At 53.6% G+C, this 15,811-nt stretch overlaps 3 protein-coding genes across 6 annotated transcripts in view; 1 reads left to right on the forward strand and 2 right to left on the reverse strand.

Moving 5' to 3' along the window:
• The first annotated feature begins 410 nt into the window (after positions 1-410).
• Positions 411-3,392, forward strand: APOC3 (apolipoprotein C-III). 2 transcript variants are annotated; one of them, XM_011926823.1, is made up of 4 exons: positions 411-453; positions 1,069-1,136; positions 1,272-1,395; positions 3,084-3,392. In XM_011926823.1, the coding sequence occupies exons 2-4, from the start codon at positions 1,082-1,084 to the stop codon at positions 3,202-3,204; spliced, it is 300 nt and encodes a 99-aa protein (XP_011782213.1). In that variant the 5' UTR covers positions 411-453; positions 1,069-1,081; the 3' UTR covers positions 3,205-3,392. The 2 variants fall into 2 exon arrangements, with proteins under 2 accessions (XP_011782213.1, XP_011782212.1); XM_011926822.1 differs by having other exon boundaries at positions 447-453; positions 992-1,136.
• Positions 3,393-6,062: 2,670 nt separating this feature from the next.
• On the reverse strand, positions 6,063-8,246 carry APOA1 (apolipoprotein A-I). Of its 3 annotated transcripts, none has more exons than XM_011926825.1 (4): positions 7,902-8,246; positions 7,640-7,702; positions 7,311-7,467; positions 6,063-6,723 (listed from the first exon to the last, which is right to left on the reverse strand). In XM_011926825.1, exons 2-4 carry the CDS (start codon positions 7,680-7,682, stop codon positions 6,120-6,122), a joined length of 804 nt encoding a protein of 267 aa, XP_011782215.1. In that variant the 5' UTR covers positions 7,683-7,702; positions 7,902-8,246; the 3' UTR covers positions 6,063-6,119. The 3 variants fall into 3 exon arrangements, with proteins under 3 accessions (XP_011782215.1, XP_011782217.1, XP_011782218.1); XM_011926827.1 differs by having other exon boundaries at positions 7,855-7,906; XM_011926828.1 differs by lacking the exon at positions 7,902-8,246 and adding an exon at positions 7,824-7,875.
• A 5,088-nt stretch (positions 8,247-13,334) lies between these two features.
• The window catches only part of SIK3 (SIK family kinase 3), a 54,879-nt gene continuing 52,402 nt past the window's right edge, over positions 13,335-15,811 (reverse strand). The window contains exon 20 of the mRNA XM_011926824.1: positions 13,335-15,493. The gene's annotated coding sequence lies outside the window, so the exon portion shown is untranslated. The remainder of the gene's footprint in view (positions 15,494-15,811) is intronic.

Consider the following 15,811-nt stretch of genomic DNA (forward strand, 5'->3'; position numbering starts at 1 on the left):
CTGAAGAAGTTCCTCACCCCTCTACTCCAGGCTGTGTTCAGGGCTTGGGGCTGGTGGAGGCAGGGGCCCAAAATTCCAGTGTGAAGGGCCGAGATGGGCCCGAGGACCCCGGCCTATGTCCAAGCCGTTCCCCTCTCACCAGTCTCTCCCTGGGGAGCCAGTCAGCTAGGAAGGAATGGGGGTACCCCAGGCCCACCCCTAGTTCCTGAGCTCATCTGGGCTGCAGGGCTGGCGCGACAGCAGCGTGGACACAGTCTCCTAGGGATTTCCCAACTCTCCGGCCAGCTTGCTGCATCTGGCCGCCCTGCCTCAGGCCCTGGTCTCCACTGATCAGCAGGTGACCTTTGCCCAGCGCCCTGGGTCCTCAGTGCCCGCTGCCCTGGAGACAATATAAAACAGGTCAGAACCCTCCCGCCTGTCTGCTCTGTTCATCCCTAGAGGCAGCTGCTCCAGGTAATGCCCTCTGGGGAGGGGAAAGAGGAGGGGTGGAGGATGAAGAGGGGCAAGAGGAGCTCCCTGCCCAGCCCAGCCAACAAGCCTGGAGAAACACTTGCTAGAGCTAAGGAAGCCTCGGAGCTGGTCGGGTGCCCCCCACCCCTCATCATAACCTGAAGAAAATGGAGGCCCGGGAGGGGTGTCACTTGCCCAAAGCTACATAGGGGGTGGGGCTGCAAGTGGTTCCAAGTGCAGGCTTCCCCATCATTCTGCAGGCTTAGGGCTGGAGGAAGCCTTAGACAGCCCAGTTCTACGCAGACAGGGAAACTGAGGCCTGGAGAGGGCCAGAAAGCCCCCAAAGTCACACAGCATGTTGGCTGCACTGGACAGAGACCAGTCCAGATCGCAAGTGCCTTGATGTCCAGTCTGGTGGGTTTTCTGCTCCATCCCACCTACCTTCCTTTGGGCCCCTCACCAGTCCCCCTTCTGAGAGCCCGTATTAGCAGGAAGCAGGCCCCTACTTCCTCTGACAGACCCAGCTCAGGTTCCACCTTAGGGGCCATGCCACCTGTCCAGGGAGGGGTCCAGAGGCATGGGGGCCTGGGATGCCCCTCACAGGACAATTCCTTGCAGGAACAGAGGTGCCATGCAGCCCCGGGTACTCCTTGTTGCTGCCCTCCTGTCACTCCTGGCTTCTGCCGGTAAGCACTTGGTGGGACTGGGCTGGGGGCAGGATGGAGGTGGCTTGGGGATCCCAGTCCTAATGGGTGGTCAAGCAGGAGCCCAGGGCTCGCCCAGAGGCCGATCCACCCCACTCAGCCCTGCTCTTTCCTCAGGAGCTTCAGAGGCCGAGGACACCTCCCTTCTCAGCTTCATGCAGGGCTACATGCAGCACGCCACCAAGACCGCCAAGGATGCACTGACCAGCGTCCAGGAGTCCCAGATGGCCCAGCAGGCCAGGTACACCCGCTGGCCTCCCTCCCCAGCACCCCTGCCAGCTCCCTCCATTCCCATCCGCCCCTGCCCTCGTGAGATCCCAACAATGGAATGGAGGTGCTCCAGCCTCCCCTGGTCCTGTGCCTCTTTGGCCTCCTCTTTCCTCACAGGGCCTTTGTCAGGCTGCTGTGGGAGAGATGACAGAGTTGAGCCTGCATTCCTCCCGGGTCCCTCCTTTCTCCCCAGAGCAGTTCTAGGGTGGGCCATTTTAGCCCTCATTTCCATTTGCCTTTCCTTTTCTTTCTTTCTTTTTCTTTTCTTTTCTTTTTTATTTGAGATGGAATCTCCCTCTGTCACCCAGGCTGGCGTGCAGTGGTGCGATCTCGGCAATCTCAGCTCACTGCAACCTCTGCCTCCCAGGTTTACCCCATTCTCCTGCCTCAGCCTCCCAAGTAGCTGGGATTACAGGCGCGCCACCACACCCAGCTAATTTTTGTATTTTTCTCAGAGACGGGGTTTCACCATGTTGGACAGGCTGGTCTTGAACTCCTGACCTCAGGTGATCTGCCTACCTCGGCCTCCCAAATTGCTGGGATTATAGGCATGAGCCACTGCGCCTGACCCCATTTTCCTTTTCTGAAGGTCTGGCTAGAGCAGTGGTCCTCAACCTTTTTGGCACCAGGGACCAGTTTTGTGGTAGACAGTTTTTCCATGGGTCAGCGGGGATGGCTTGGGGGTGGAACTGCTCCACCTCAGATCATCAGGCATTGGATTCTCATAAGAAGCCCTCCACCCCGATCCCTGGCATGCGCAGTTCACAATAGGTTTCACACTCCTGTAAGAATCTAATGCCGCCTAATCTGACAGAAGGCGGGGCTCAGGTGGTATTCCTCTGTCACCCATCACTCACTTTGTGCTGTGCAGCCCGGCTCCTAACAGGCCATGGACCAGTACCCATCTGTGACTTGGGGGCTGGGGACCCCTGGGCTAGGGGTTTGCCTTGGGAGGCCCCACCTGGCCCAATTCTAGCCTGGGTATGAGAGCGCTTCTGCTTTGTTCCAAAACCTGGGGCCAGTGTGGGCAGAAGCGTATCCTTCCTCTCCCATCCTGCCCCTGCCCATCGGTCCTCTCCTCTCCCTACTCCCTTCCCCACCTTACCCTGACGGGCACTGGCTGGCATAGCAGAGGTTGTTTATAAACATTCTTAATCCTCAGAACCGGCTTTGGGGTAGGTGTTATTTTCCCACTTTGTAGATGAGAAAATTGAGGCTCAGAGCGATTAGGTGACCTGTCCCAGATCACACAACTAATCAGTCCTCCAATGACTTTCCAAGTGAGAGGTTGCCTCCCTCTGTCCTACCCTGCTCAGAACCAGGATGTACAACTCCAGGGGATACTGTTTGCACAGAAAACAATGACAGCCTTGACCTTTCACATCTCCCACCCTGTCACTCTGTGCCTCAGGCCCAGGGGCAAAAACATCTGAGGTGACCTGGAGACGGCAGGGTTCGACTTGTGCTGGGGTTCCTGCAAGGGCATCTCTTCTCCCAGGGCGGCGGCTATGGGGGATTCCTGCCTGAGGTCTCAGGGCTGTTGTCCAGTGAAGTTGAGAGGGTGGCAGGGAGAGCCAGTGGGGACGTGGGTGTGGGTCCCATAGTTGCCTCCAGAGGAGTTCTCATGCCCTGCTCTGTTGCTTCCCCTTACTGATTTAGAGGCTGGGTGACCGATGGCTTCAGTTCCCTGAAGGACTACTGGAGCACCGTTAAGGACAAGTTCTCTGGGTTCTGGGATTTGAACCCTGAGGCCAGACCAACTGTGGCTGAGGCTGCCTGAGACCTCAACACCCCAAGTCCACCTGCCCGTCCATCCTGCCAGCTCCTTGGGTCCTGCAGCCTCCAGGGCTGCCCCTGTAGGTTGCTTAAAAGGGACAGTATTCTCAGTGCCCTCCTACCACACCTCATGCCTGGCCCCCCTCCAGGCATGCTGTCCTCCCAATAAAGCTGGACAAGAAGCTGCTATGAGTGGGCCGTCACAAGTGTGCCATCTGTGTCTGGGTATGGGAAAGGGCCGAGGCTGTTCTGTGGGTGGGCACTGGACGGACTACAGGTCAGGCAGCCCTGGGGACCAGTGCTGTATCCACCTTCTGGTAGCTGGGCAGTCTCTGGGCCTCAGTTTCTCCATCTCTAAGGTAGGAATCACCCTCCGTACCCTGCATTCCTTGACAGGTTTGTGCGGAAGGTCAAACCGGACGATAAGCTTGCTGATACTTTGATAAACTGTTCGGTGCTGCACAACATGACCTGAGTGTGTGCCGTATGCCAGCCACTATGCCTGGTACTTAAGTCATCATCAGAGTTGAGACTGTGTGTGTTCACTTAAAACGGTGGAGCTGACCTCCCCTATCTAGGTCACCTGGCTCTCTTAGGCACAGGTGAGGGGAGGAGGCCGGATGGGCTAGAGGTTGGAGTAAGATGCAACAAGGCGCTAGTCTTAGCTCCACCCCTTGGTATCAGCCTCAGTTTCTTACATGTAAAGTGGATACAACCATATCCCCTCCACCGTAGGTCTGCCATGAGATTGAAATGAGAGAGCGTTCGAACCGTTTGGCACAGCACCTGCGTGTAAAGATGCCTGATCAATGTTGTCATCATTACAGTTGAGCTGACTGGGCCCCTGGGACCTGGACTGGAGTGTGGGGGGCGGTGTCCTGGGATCCAAAAAGGAGCACAAGATCTCCCCAACAGAGGCTGCTTCCTTTGCATCCCCACCACCCGAAAGATGTTAGGTCAGGGAGCCCGAGAGCTGCAGATGGCTTGAGTGGGGCTCCACTCTTCAGATGAAAAAACTGTGGCCCAGAGAGGCAAAGGCACTTGGCCAGCATCACACAGCCAGCACGTGGCAGGGCCAGACCTTGAGCCCAGGTCAGCTGCGTGTATTCTGCTCAGTTGGTGCAGAAAACAGTTTTGTCGCTCCTGTGTCAGGTGTTAGGGACTCCTTTACAGATCTCAGTGGCATCGGTGTATCCAGCCCCACCGGGAGACTGCTTTCTTCTGGAAATTCCCCAGGGCTTCTCTCTGGGCCAAGATCTCAGCAGCCGTATCTGGAAAATGTTCCCACCCAGACCTGGCTGGATGACTGCTGTTGTAGCTCTGGAAGGTTAGGAACTAAAAAGCCCACTCCTTTACCCAGGGGGTAGTTAAGATACACTGGAGATGGGGACATGGATATGGGCAGATTATCCAGGGGCCTGCATGAGGGGGCAAAAGGCCCTGCAGAGAGAGGGCAGGGAAGGCTCTACAAGTGCACTGCCCGGATCTGTGAAGCCATGTGCATGCACGTGGGAACATTCAGACATGAGTGCAAGGAGGGACTGTGACCAGGGAGGTCATGTGACAATACACAGGCATGCCTGCACACCCATGTGAACTTGGAACTTGAGTGCCAGGCCACACACTTTTTTTTTTTTTTTTTTTTTTAGCTGGAGTCTTGCTCTGTTGCCCAGGCTGGAGTGTGGTGGCATGATTTCAGCTGTGACCTCTGCCTCCCGGGTTCAAGCAATTCTCCTGCCTCAGCCTCCCTAGGAGCTGGGATTACGGGTGCAAGCCACCATGCCCAGCTGATTTTTTGTATTTTTAGTAGAGACAGGGTTTCACTATATTGGCCAGGCTGGTCTCAAACTCCAGGCCTCAAGTGATATGCCCGCCTCAGTCTCCCAAAGTGCTGGGATTACACGCTTGAGCCACCGTGCCTGACCCGCACACTCTTTTTAATAATCATGGATGGCCAGGGGTGCAGGGTCTAAAAAGCGCTGTCTAGCCCATCCTGCTGTTCACATCACATCTCCAGGCTTCAGCGTCCTCATGCATGCTGTGCCTCTGATGGCAATCTAGCCAGGATGGGAGGAAGGAAGGATGCAGTGAGATCACAGATATGAGAGCATCTCGGAAATAAAAATGTACCTGCAAGAGGTGGTGGTGATTTTTCTGACCCAGGCCAGCTTCTGCCAGGGCTAGCGGAAAGAGGGGGTGGCACGGCATGGAGCCGCAGCCAGTGGAGGGCTGGTTTCCACTGCCGTGCCTGAGGAAGCGGCGGCTGTTTCTGGGTGGGATGGGAGTAGTGGGAGGGGGATCCTGGCCTTGTGAGAAGAAAAGTGTTTGTTTGAGAGGTTTTTGAATTAATAAAGGAGGAGGCGCTCAAACTCCCAGCACCTCACTTGCACCCGGGGGCCAAACCCCAATCCCAGTGACTCCCTGAGGCCGCCCCGCTCCGTCCCGCCCCGCCCCGCTGACAGCGACTGGGCTGGAGAAGGCTCTGTACGGAGCACCTCTGGGGACGGGGAACCCACAGCTCCCAGCTAAAGCAACCCTGTTTCCTGTCCTGCCCCAGACAGGGCTGCAGGCCTTGTCTGAGTCCCTTTCAGGGCAGCTGGCCTTGGATTGTCTGTGGCTTTGCCTGGTCCGCTGTGACTTCCTTTCTACTTGAGCCTTGGTAAGGCAGACTCTACTCCCTCAATCGTAAGCAGCCAGGCGTCCAGCAGGTCCTCCAACGTCGATCTTGGCCCTAAGACGCCCAGTCTGGGCATGGAGTTGTTGAACTCCAGCTGGAAGTCCCTGCTCCAGGGCCAAAGGCCCCACCCGGGCTCCCCCGATGTCCCCGCACCCCCCTCTATTCTCCCAAAAGAAAGAAGCGGCTTCCCACTTCGGAAACGTTTATTCTGAGCACCGGGAAGGGGGGCGGCGGCGGGCGCCTCACTGGGTGCTGAGCTTCTTAGTGTACTCCTCGAGAGCGCTCAGGAAGCTGACCTTGAAGCTCTCCAGCACAGGCAGCAGGCCCTGGCGGAGGTCCTCGAGCGCGGGCTTGGCCTTCTCGCTGAGCGTGCTCAGATGCTCGCTGGCCTTGGCGTGGTACTCGGCCAGGCGGGCGCCGCCGTTCTCCTTGAGCGCCTCAAGGCGCTCGGCCAGGCGCTGGCGCAGCTCGTCGCTGTAGGGGGCCAGATGCGTACGCAGCGCGTCCACGTGGGCGCGCGCGCGGTCGCGCAGCTCCTCGCCCAGCGGGCGCAGTTTCTCGTGCAGCTCGTGCAGCTTCTGGCGCGTGCCTTCGTGGAGCTCCGCGCGCAGCGGCTCCACCTTCTGGCGGTAGAGCTCCATCTCCTCCTGCCACTTCTTCTGGAACTCGTCCAGGTAGGGCTGCACCTTGGCCTTCACCTCCTCCAGATCCTTGCTCATCTCCTGCCTCAGGCCCTCTGTCTCCTTTTCCAGGTTATCCCAGAACTCCTGGGTCACTGGGCCGAGCTGTTCGCTCAGCTTGCTGACGGTGGAGGTCACGCTGTCCCAGTTGTCCAGGAGCTTTAGGCTGGAGGGTGAGACAGAAGGGATGAGGGCTGGCCTCCCAGTGCCCCAGCCTACCGGGGTGAGCCCTGGGCAACACCTGTCCGAGGAGGCCCAGTGGCCTAGCGTTTCCAGTACAGGCTCAACCAACACCCCTGCCCCGCCAGGCCATGCCCCTTTGTGCAGCTGGACCGAGGCACAGAGAGGAGCTAAGAAGGAGACAGCTGGGACTGGTGCCCAGTTATGTTGGTCTCCAAAGTGGGCCCTTGAAGGACCTCGCTTCTATGCCTGCAGCACACTCCCCTCTCCGAAGACAGCCCACACTCTTGCTGGGCAGGAGCAGAGGAGGTGGTGGAGAAGGAAAAGGGGTGTGCTACACTTGCAGGCACAATGTAGCACTGTGATCACGGATCGGGCAGCCCTGGTCTGTCCTTTGCAAGGGGGCATGGGCTGTGACCCTGAATGGGGATCCCATTCCAGTTTCTCCATCCAGAACATCTGTGGGACCCAGCTCATCAGATAGTAGGTGAGGACTCGGCCAGTCTGGCTTCAACATCTTCCCACAGGCCTCTGCCCCCTGCCCCTGCCCTCAACCCCAGGCTGGGTCCTTACTTGAGCTGTTTTCCCAAGGCGGAGCCTTCAAACTGGGACACATATTCTTTGCCGCTGTCTTTGAGTGCTTCCACGTACACAGTGACCAGGTCCTTCACTCGATCCCAGGGCGTCTGTGGGGGCTCATCTTGCTGCCAGAAATGCCGAGCCTGGCTCCCTGAGGGTGGGAGGGGAGACCCAGATCAGGCCAGCTGTGGGCTGAGATCTGAGCCGAAAGGCCAAGCTTGGAGGTAGGGGAGAGGGGGCTGCCTTTGCCCAGGAGGGTGGGCCACAGGGGTTTGGGGAGAAAGCCCCCCGATGGTTGGCTCCCTAGGCTGGGGGACACCTACCCGTCAGGAAGAGCACGGCCAAGGTCAGCACCGTAGCTTTCATCCTGGAGGGCCGTGGGGGACCTGGAGGAGAAGAAGGGCCTGGCTGAGTGGGGGGGCCTCTAGCATGCAGAAGCCCCGTGCTCCCCCCTCATTGCAGCAAGGTGAGGAGAAGGGGCACAGAGCGGGAGAAGACCTCAGGTACCCAGAGGCCCGGCCTGGAGCAGAGCCTGAACCTCGAGCTGGGGAGCCAGAGTCACCCGGAGCAGGGAGCAGGACTCACCTCCTTCTCGCAGTCTCTAAGCAGCCAGCTCTTGCAGGGCCTATTTATGTCTCCAGCCAGGGGCTGGGCTGGGAGGCAGATAAGCCCAGCCCTGGCCCTGTTGCCGCTCACTGGTCCTGGCAATGTGGAACTTAAGAGTTCAAGGATCAGCTCTGTCCTTGGGGCTGGGCAAATAGAGTGGGCAAACAGCAAGTTGCGGGGGCTGCAGGGCAGGGGTCAAGGGTTCGGTGGGGGCGGGAGGGGAGTGTCTGCAGGCTTGCAGGTCCCTGGGGTGGGGTCGGGGTTCCCTGCACTCATCCCTTCCCCTCCATGGGAGTGTGTGGGCGGTTGCCATTGTCCATTGTGTTGGCAGAGGAGGAGGGGGCAGGGGGGAGGGACGCTGGGACTCCTCCACCCAGGAGACCTCCTCCCCCACCATCGTGCATTCCAGGGAGACTACTTCACTCCCGTTCCCCTTCCCCCGTCCTGTCCTCCCACCAGTGCGCTGCTTTAGTCCCCAGCAGGTCCTCCAGGCCTCTCTCCAAGCCTCCCAAACTGGTAAACCTGGGGAGAGGGGAGAGTGCTCCGTGGCTCCCAGACTGAGGTTTCGGAGACCTCTTGCATTTCAAAACAGTCTTGAGACCAATTCGGAGCTGCCAACTTTTAATTCTGTCATGTAAAGATATTGTAAAGACCATCACTTCAAAAAGGAAAGACTTTAACAAGAAAAGGGCATAATCTCAGAATTACATTACAGAATTGAAGGCCCTTAGATTGAAGACGTCTCCCTTTGCATTGTTCACACTTACATTTGATCACGCACAGGTGAGACTGGATCTCAGCCCTTGGGAAGCCCTGGTGTGGGGAGAAGACCCTCAGGTAAGGAAGTGGCAGGAGACCTACTTTCTCATTTCACTTGGCCTCCATCTTGCTGGAGGAAGATTGTGGGCAAGTTGTGTAATCTCTCTGAGCCTCGGTTTTTTATCTGCAAAATGGGGCAAGAATGGTCAGGGTTTTTGGAGGCCCCTGAGAAAGCCTGTGAATGTAAAGTGCAGTGTGTCCGTTCGTGTTTGCAGCACCATCTTGTCAGGTTTCTCCTGGAAGGCCCAGACCTCCCTTAGTAGGTTACTGACAGGACCTGAGTCCTAGAGCCCGTGATGCAGGCTGAGAAGAACTGTGAGATCACTCCAGCCTCTTCCCACGCCACCATCTCACAGATGAACAGACTGAAGAGCACGGAGGGACTTTGCCCAAAGGCTCTCATCTCTCAGGGAGTTACAAGCAAGGCTGGACCTAGAACCCAGTCTCTGGACTTAGGATGCAGGGCAGAAATGTACCCTGTACCATCACCCCAGGAAACTCCCTAACACTACAAACCAGCCTGACGTCTCTGTTTACCAGATCAGGGAGTGGTCGGCCTCATGCCTTTCACTTCAGAGAAGATTCTGGAGCCAGAAAACCTTAGATTTGAATCCCAGCTCTGCCACTTATTAGCTGTGTGAGCCTGGATGAGTTATGATGCGTCACCTCCCCACACATCAGTTTCTGATTGAAGATAATGATAGAACATGCCATCGCCCGGAGTTACAGCAGGGGTTACTGTGTGGCAAGCAGAATAATGTTCCCCAAAGATGTCCACATACTCATCCCTGGAACCTGTGGCTTTGCTACCTTCCATGGCAAAAAAAGATTTTGCCAGTCTGATTAAGGACCTGGAGATGGGGTGGTTGGCCTGGATTCTCCAGGTGGGCCCACTGTCATCACAGGGGTCCTTAGTTATACAAGAGGGGGGCAGTGGCCTCAGAGTCAGAGAAGGAGATGTGAGGATGGCAGCGGAGGTCAGACTCACGTGACTGCTGGAAGGGGGCCATGAGCTCAGGGACATGGGCAGCCCTTCCCTAGAAGCTGGAGAAGGCAAAGGATTTTTCCCTGTAGCCTCCAGAAGGAGCACAGCTCTGCTGGCACCATGATTTTAGCCCAGTGTGACCCATTTTGGACTTCTGTCCTCCCTAAGATAACAAATTTGTATCGTTTTAAGCATGAAATTTCAACATACATGCAAAAGTGTTAGAAAGGTACCTCGCACTTAGTAAACAGTAACTATTCTGTTTTCTAGAATCCCAGTTTCTGGTATTGTATTCCCTTATTCCCACTACACTTGCTTTATCAGACCTGAGACCTCAGCTTCTGCAGCAGGCATGAAGGCAGCAATCCCACATTTCTCTGCTTGACCTTAACTTGCAGTTGCTGAGATATGGGTCTTTTCCAGGACTGAAGTGGCCCCAGATGTCTGTGGGACTGTGTAGACAGGAAGGTGGCCTTGGTGAGCCGTCAGCCTGGACTGCCTACTTGGCCATCCCAGCTGTCTGTAGCTTTAGAAAGTGGGAAGGTGGCTGGTCCGCTGCTGGGACAGCTCACAGGGGTCTCGGGCCAAGAGGGCATCTTTTCTTTTAGGGGGTAGAGATTGTCCCAGTCAGCACATGGGAGAACCTCAAAAGCTTCGTGGTTGGACTCCAAGATACTTGCCAGTGTTTCACCCTTCTCTTTGGTTTGTTACTAAAAGGATTGTTATGGCTAAACCTAGTATTTAACATTTGCACAGTTCTTTAGTGGCCAAAGCACTTTCACAACTTAGAATGTCCCTATAAGGCTGGAGGCCAGATTTTACCCTTGTGATTTTTGCCTGTGGGAAAACTGCAGCTCAGAGCTGCCCTGCATCCTTCAGCTGTTAACTATGTAGCACTAGCAGGAGTGGGAATCGGGAGGCCTGGCTTCTAGTTTGTCGAGGGTGGCTTTGCACCCTTGCGGAGCCTGCAGCCTTTGCAGTCTGATCAGGGACTTCTCAGTTTCCTGGTTCGGGGACTGCAAGGACATTCCAGGATACGGGGTGCTGTTGAACAGCATCTTACCAAGCAGGCAGTTTCCTTTTTTAAATGTACTTATCCACCAGGGTGGCTACTCCATTTTATTGCAAGGTATTTGGCTTAAACTCGTCCAAAGCCCTTTTACTAATATTTTGGAAAGGAAGGAAGTCTTTCTGGACAGAGCTGATGGAAAAACTCAGAACAACAACAAACTGGGTTGATGACACACTCAGACTCAGGGTCCAGCCAGGCATTGTTCAAGGCGCTCAGTGACCATGGGTTGGACTGTTTAGTGGCTGCAGGGCCCACAAAGTAGGCCTCTGTTTCCACCCACTTCTCTCCCTCGTCTTGGGAGTCTCCAGAGCAACTGCTCCTGAATAGGGTTACCAAGTCCTGGCCCTGGATGCCCTGACATGTGTGGAAGTGTTGGCAGCGACTGCAGGAGTGAATTTTGCACAGAAAGATTAGCAACTCCTTTCACAATTTATGTCCCAGCATACTGGTCCGTCTGTATCAGGAGGACTCTGTCCCCTGCTACGTCTGGCACCTATTTGCTCAGTGAATGGCACTGGCACGCTAAAGGGAGGGTCCCAGCCTGGTCATAGGGAGGAGTGGGTCCTGGGAGGGGAGGCAGTCTCATACCAGCCCCTGCTCAGAACATTTCTTCTGGGAACATGTGGTGTCAGCCAGAATGAGAGTTAGGGAGGGGAGGTGCCAACTGAGCAGGGGAGACAGGACCCCCACCCCCAGTATTTCCTATTTGGCAATTTTGCTGCAGCCCCAAGTTAGACCCGTGGATGGGGCACTGCAGCCAACTATGCAAGATTCTCTCCTGCCCTCCTGCTTGGAAAAGACTAAGGCCAGGACAGAGCTCATCTTTGATCAGCAGGAGGGAAGCACAGTAGCCCTCTGAATTCTTGATCTTTGCAGTTGGTGTGGGGTGGGGGCTGGCACAATGTCAGAAAGAAAATCGTGCTCTACATGGTTTTCTGTCAGCATGGCTCCTGTTTTCTGGAGCTGAGCTCTCCAGTCTGTATCCAGGAGCCAGTGCCCTGCTTCCTCCAAAAGCTCACCCTACCTCTGGTCCAAAGGCACCCTGGCTGATTTTAGGAGGGAGTGGCACCTATTACAACAGGTGCTATAATTTGCTGGAAGGGATCTGGGTATTATCACTGTTTGGTTCTGGAGACTCACCTAGTCCTCCATGACAGCATACACAGACTCAGGAGTTTTAGGAGACCCTTCTTGAGAAGGCTGTTTTCTTCTCTAATCTAAATGGCCCTACAGCAACTTTCTAGCCCCTCCACAGCCTTGTAGTCTCTCTCTTTCCAGGAATGCAGTGGTGCGATCATGGCTTACTGCAGCCTCAAACTCCTGGGCTCACATGATCCTTCAGCCTCAGCCTCCTGAGCAGCTGGGACTACAGGCATGTGCCGCTAAGCCTGGTTAAGTTTATTTTTTATAGAGGTGAGGTCTTGCTATGTTGCCCAGGCTGGACTCGAACTCCCGGGCTTACGTGATTCTCCTGCCTCCGTCTCCTGAGCAGCTGGGGTTACGGGCGCATGACACCATGGCCACTTTGGAAGGCTTTCTAAATTCCCACCTCTCATTCTTCCTTCTGTGAACTCAGATAGTGTTTCCAGCTTCAGTAAGCTTTCTTCATAGAAGACTTCAACCACCTGTCTCTTAGCCATGCCTGGAAACTTGCTGGAAACTCTTATCCTGCCCTTGGAAGTTCAGGTATGGATAAAGGAGAAAACTATAGGAAAATCCCACCCCTGCCCTGCCTTTGATTTTTTGAGATGGAGTATCCTGCTGTCACCCAGGCTGGAGTGTAGTGGTACAATCTTGGCTTGCTGCAGCAACCTCTGCCTCCTGGGTTCAAGCCATTCTTCTGCCTCGGCATCCCGAGTAGCTGGGACCACAGGCGCCCGCCACTACACCCGGCTAATTTTTGTATTTCTAGTATAGACGGGATTTCGCCACATTGGCCAGGCTGGTCTCGAACTCCTGACCTCAGGAGATCCACCCGCCTCTGCCTCCAAAAGTGCTGGATTTACAGGCGTGAGCCACGCCCGGCCCCTCCCTTTCTTTCCAAATACTTATTTGGCTGTCCTTTCATTCGGCCAATGGAGGTCACATCATGAAGGGTCCAGCCTGTGTCCGCTCTTTGAGGATCCTTCCCTATACTCTTCAAAAGTGCCCTTTCAAGGAAGCTGTTTTCCACCTGGCCCAGCAAATTCAAATGCTCCCTTCTGATGGGGCAGAGTCTGAGCTGGGTGCCCAGGGACACAGTGTGAAGCATAGTTCAGGCTTCTAGAGAATGTGAGTTTCATAAGGGTGAGATGAGATCATGAATCACTCAAAGCCCCACCCTAAGCCTGGGAGACCTCTCCAGCCTCCACTGCTCCAGCTCCCACTTACCTGAGGCTTCTCCTAACTAGACTCCGAACCACAGGCAAATAATCTATCAGCCTAAGAACACAATCAGGCTTCTATCTACACAACCCCCTACTGTCCAACTAAGTGACCAAGTTGTAAGTAAGTGCCTCACAAAAGGACAAAAGGAAGGACAAAAGGTCTTAGCAACTTGAGTCTGCAGATTTTTTTTTAATCCTTTTTAGTTCAACATAAAATGAGAAAGAAAAAAATACTTCTGACATTTTCAAAGAACAGAAATAGGAAAGTATGTTCATATACATTCAACATATACTGCGCATATTGGTTACTACAATACAAAGCAATGAGTTTTTTTTTTAAAGTGTAGTTTGCAAGATGGCATGGTTAGTAGGCTCACTGGCTTTCTTCTGGTGTTGCTGGAGGGTGCAGTCTGCTCTCCCATACATACAGTACCATGTAAACACATCAGGCTGAGCACGTGGTGGTGGTAGGGCAGGTTGGGGGCATAAGAGCTGGAACAAGCACAGATAAGTCAACAGCTTTTAGGGCTTTCTTGGTAAGCCCCCTTCTGGTGAGTAGTTGGTGATCCCACCAAGTGGAGGGGAGACTGGGACCATGGAAACATGGGACAGCTCCCAGGAAGGGCTCTTGCACTGCAGAATTCCACTCAAGGGATATTGGGTCCAGGAGCCGAGCTGCCAGTATCAGTGGAGAAGGACAAGGTGCATGGAGATCCCGCCAGCAACATCAGGATGGCCATGCCGGGCACCCGCTTTCCTCTGTGCAAATTCAGGATGAAAGACTAGGAGGGGACTCAGGACCTCTTGCTCTCCTTTCTCAGAAAAAACAAGGGTGGAGAGTCAGAGTATTCAAGGTCTCTCTCTTGTTTTGAAGATCAGAAGGAGATAACTCAGACCCTCTCTCAGCCCCAGCCAGCAGAGAAGACTTTGGTTTCTAACAATGAAGAGAAATAAGGATAACACAAACAATAGCTATTGCATATGCACTGCTTCAACTGGGGAAAGGAGACCACTGCATCTGTCACTGGCGCGAGTAAGAGCTGTTCACAATTACAATGCCTAAAGGAAATACTTTGAACAAAAGGTGCAAGTCACAATTCAAATAGAACAGAATCTGGTTAAACATTTCTCATTTAAACAAAAATTCCTTTTCTCTTTATTTATTAATAATGATAATAACAATAATATCAACATTTACCAAAAACAATTTCTACATGATCAAGAATTAAAATATAGGGGCTGAGGGTGCCCAGTGGGGAAGAGGGGGTTAGGAGAGAGGCAGGGCCCAAGGCAACCTACTACATTTCTTGCCTGTGACAAAGAGGCTGAAAGGGGAGAGCATATATATATATATATATATATATAATATATATATACACATATATATTATATACACATATATATATTACATACACATATATAATATATATATGGAGAAACAATCCTTTTTATAGCACAATATAAAATGAGAATGAAAGATGTCACGGAAAGCATAGTGCACTGCTGTCGGGTGTTCAGTCCATGGATAAAACCAGCAGGATGATAAAGGCAACCAACTTTCCAGGTTACAAGAGGGAGCTGAGTTATCCACCAAAAGCAAGGGCTCCGACTGAGACATTCTAACTGGCAAACCATCTATGCCAGGTCACTCTCAGCCTCCGTGCTAAACTCGCCATATGATCTTGGCTGGGACAGACACGTTTTCCGTGGATCCCAGCAGTAAAGACCTCTCTGGGTTCCAGGCTTGGGGGTTTCTCTTTTTTGTTCTTTTTGTTCTCGAAGTGCCAGAAGCCATCACCCTTCCTCTCTCCCTTTGCCTGCCATTAGGACTCCAGAGGATGGCATCCTTTAGTATTTGCTTTTGCGGAAGAGCAATGCAGGGGGATGGAGGGTGCTCTGCTGATGAAGGCTGGGGAGGGAGTGGCCCCAACTCTAACTGCTTTGCTCTCCCGTTTCAAAAAAGGAACGAGAGGAAAAAAAGAAAGGAAGAAAAAGAAGAAAGTAAATGACCTCCAGAAGAAAACATAACAAAAACAAAACACAACACAAACCCCCAAACACAACAAAAACACCACCAACTCAAATATACTTTCACGAAAGATGAAGAACATGGATTTCCTTCCTGTTTATTTCCTTGGTGACTTGGTCATACAAGCAAACATGGCAAAACCCTCTCAGAACCCAAAAGAACAGCACACGGCTGAACCAAATGTGAGGAAAGGAGCTGTGATATTTTGGGTGGAGAGAAACACAAGGGCAATTTGGCGCAACGCTGCAAGATACTGTGGGTTTACGATCAACCTTTTCATTCCCAAGCTGTACACAAAACCTGGAATAAAGCAGACACACAGAAGAATTAGTTTGAAAAGAGACTCAAATATTCCATTTAAAACTTTTAAAAAAAGGCAGCGGGTTCACTTTTCCTCGGGTGCTCAGGCAGCTTGCCATACTGAGGCTCTGATGTGGATTTGCCAAGTGGCTTCCCTTTCATCAGGCCTCTTCTGTCAAAGATTTTCCAGATACAACCCATGGTGCTGGCTGTGTACTCTTTGCATTACTCCAGCCAAACGAGCCAGTTTCCCTGTTCTTTCTACCGTGGGCCTCTCATCACACATTTCCCTAGTCTGGAATATCCTGCCACTTGCTT

The sequence above is a fragment of the Colobus angolensis genome, unplaced genomic scaffold (assembly GCF_000951035.1).
Source record: "Colobus angolensis palliatus isolate OR3802 unplaced genomic scaffold, Cang.pa_1.0 Scaffold7, whole genome shotgun sequence".
NCBI lineage: Eukaryota > Metazoa > Chordata > Mammalia > Primates > Cercopithecidae > Colobus > Colobus angolensis.

What these genes read in the sequence shown, in the direction of transcription:
- APOC3 (XM_011926822.1), top strand. Translation starts at nt 1,028, where the DNA reads ATGGGGGCCTGGGATGCCCCTCACAGGACAATTCCTTGCAGGAACAGA. An exon ending in GTCACTCCTGGCTTCTGCCG is followed by an intron (nt 1,137 to 1,271) that starts GTAAGCACTTGG and finishes CTCTTTCCTCAG; the next exon opens with GAGCTTCAGAGGCCGAGGAC. An exon ending in CAGATGGCCCAGCAGGCCAG is followed by an intron (nt 1,396 to 3,083) that starts GTACACCCGCTG and finishes TTACTGATTTAG; the next exon opens with AGGCTGGGTGACCGATGGCT.
- APOA1 (XM_011926825.1), bottom strand. Translation starts at nt 7,682, where the DNA reads ATGAAAGCTACGGTGCTGACCTTGGCCGTGCTCTTCCTGACGG. An exon ending in GGCCGTGCTCTTCCTGACGG is followed by an intron (nt 7,468 to 7,639) that starts GTAGGTGTCCCC and finishes TCCCACCCTCAG; the next exon opens with GGAGCCAGGCTCGGCATTTC. An exon ending in GCCTTGGGAAAACAGCTCAA is followed by an intron (nt 6,724 to 7,310) that starts GTAAGGACCCAG and finishes CTCACCCTCCAG; the next exon opens with CCTAAAGCTCCTGGACAACT.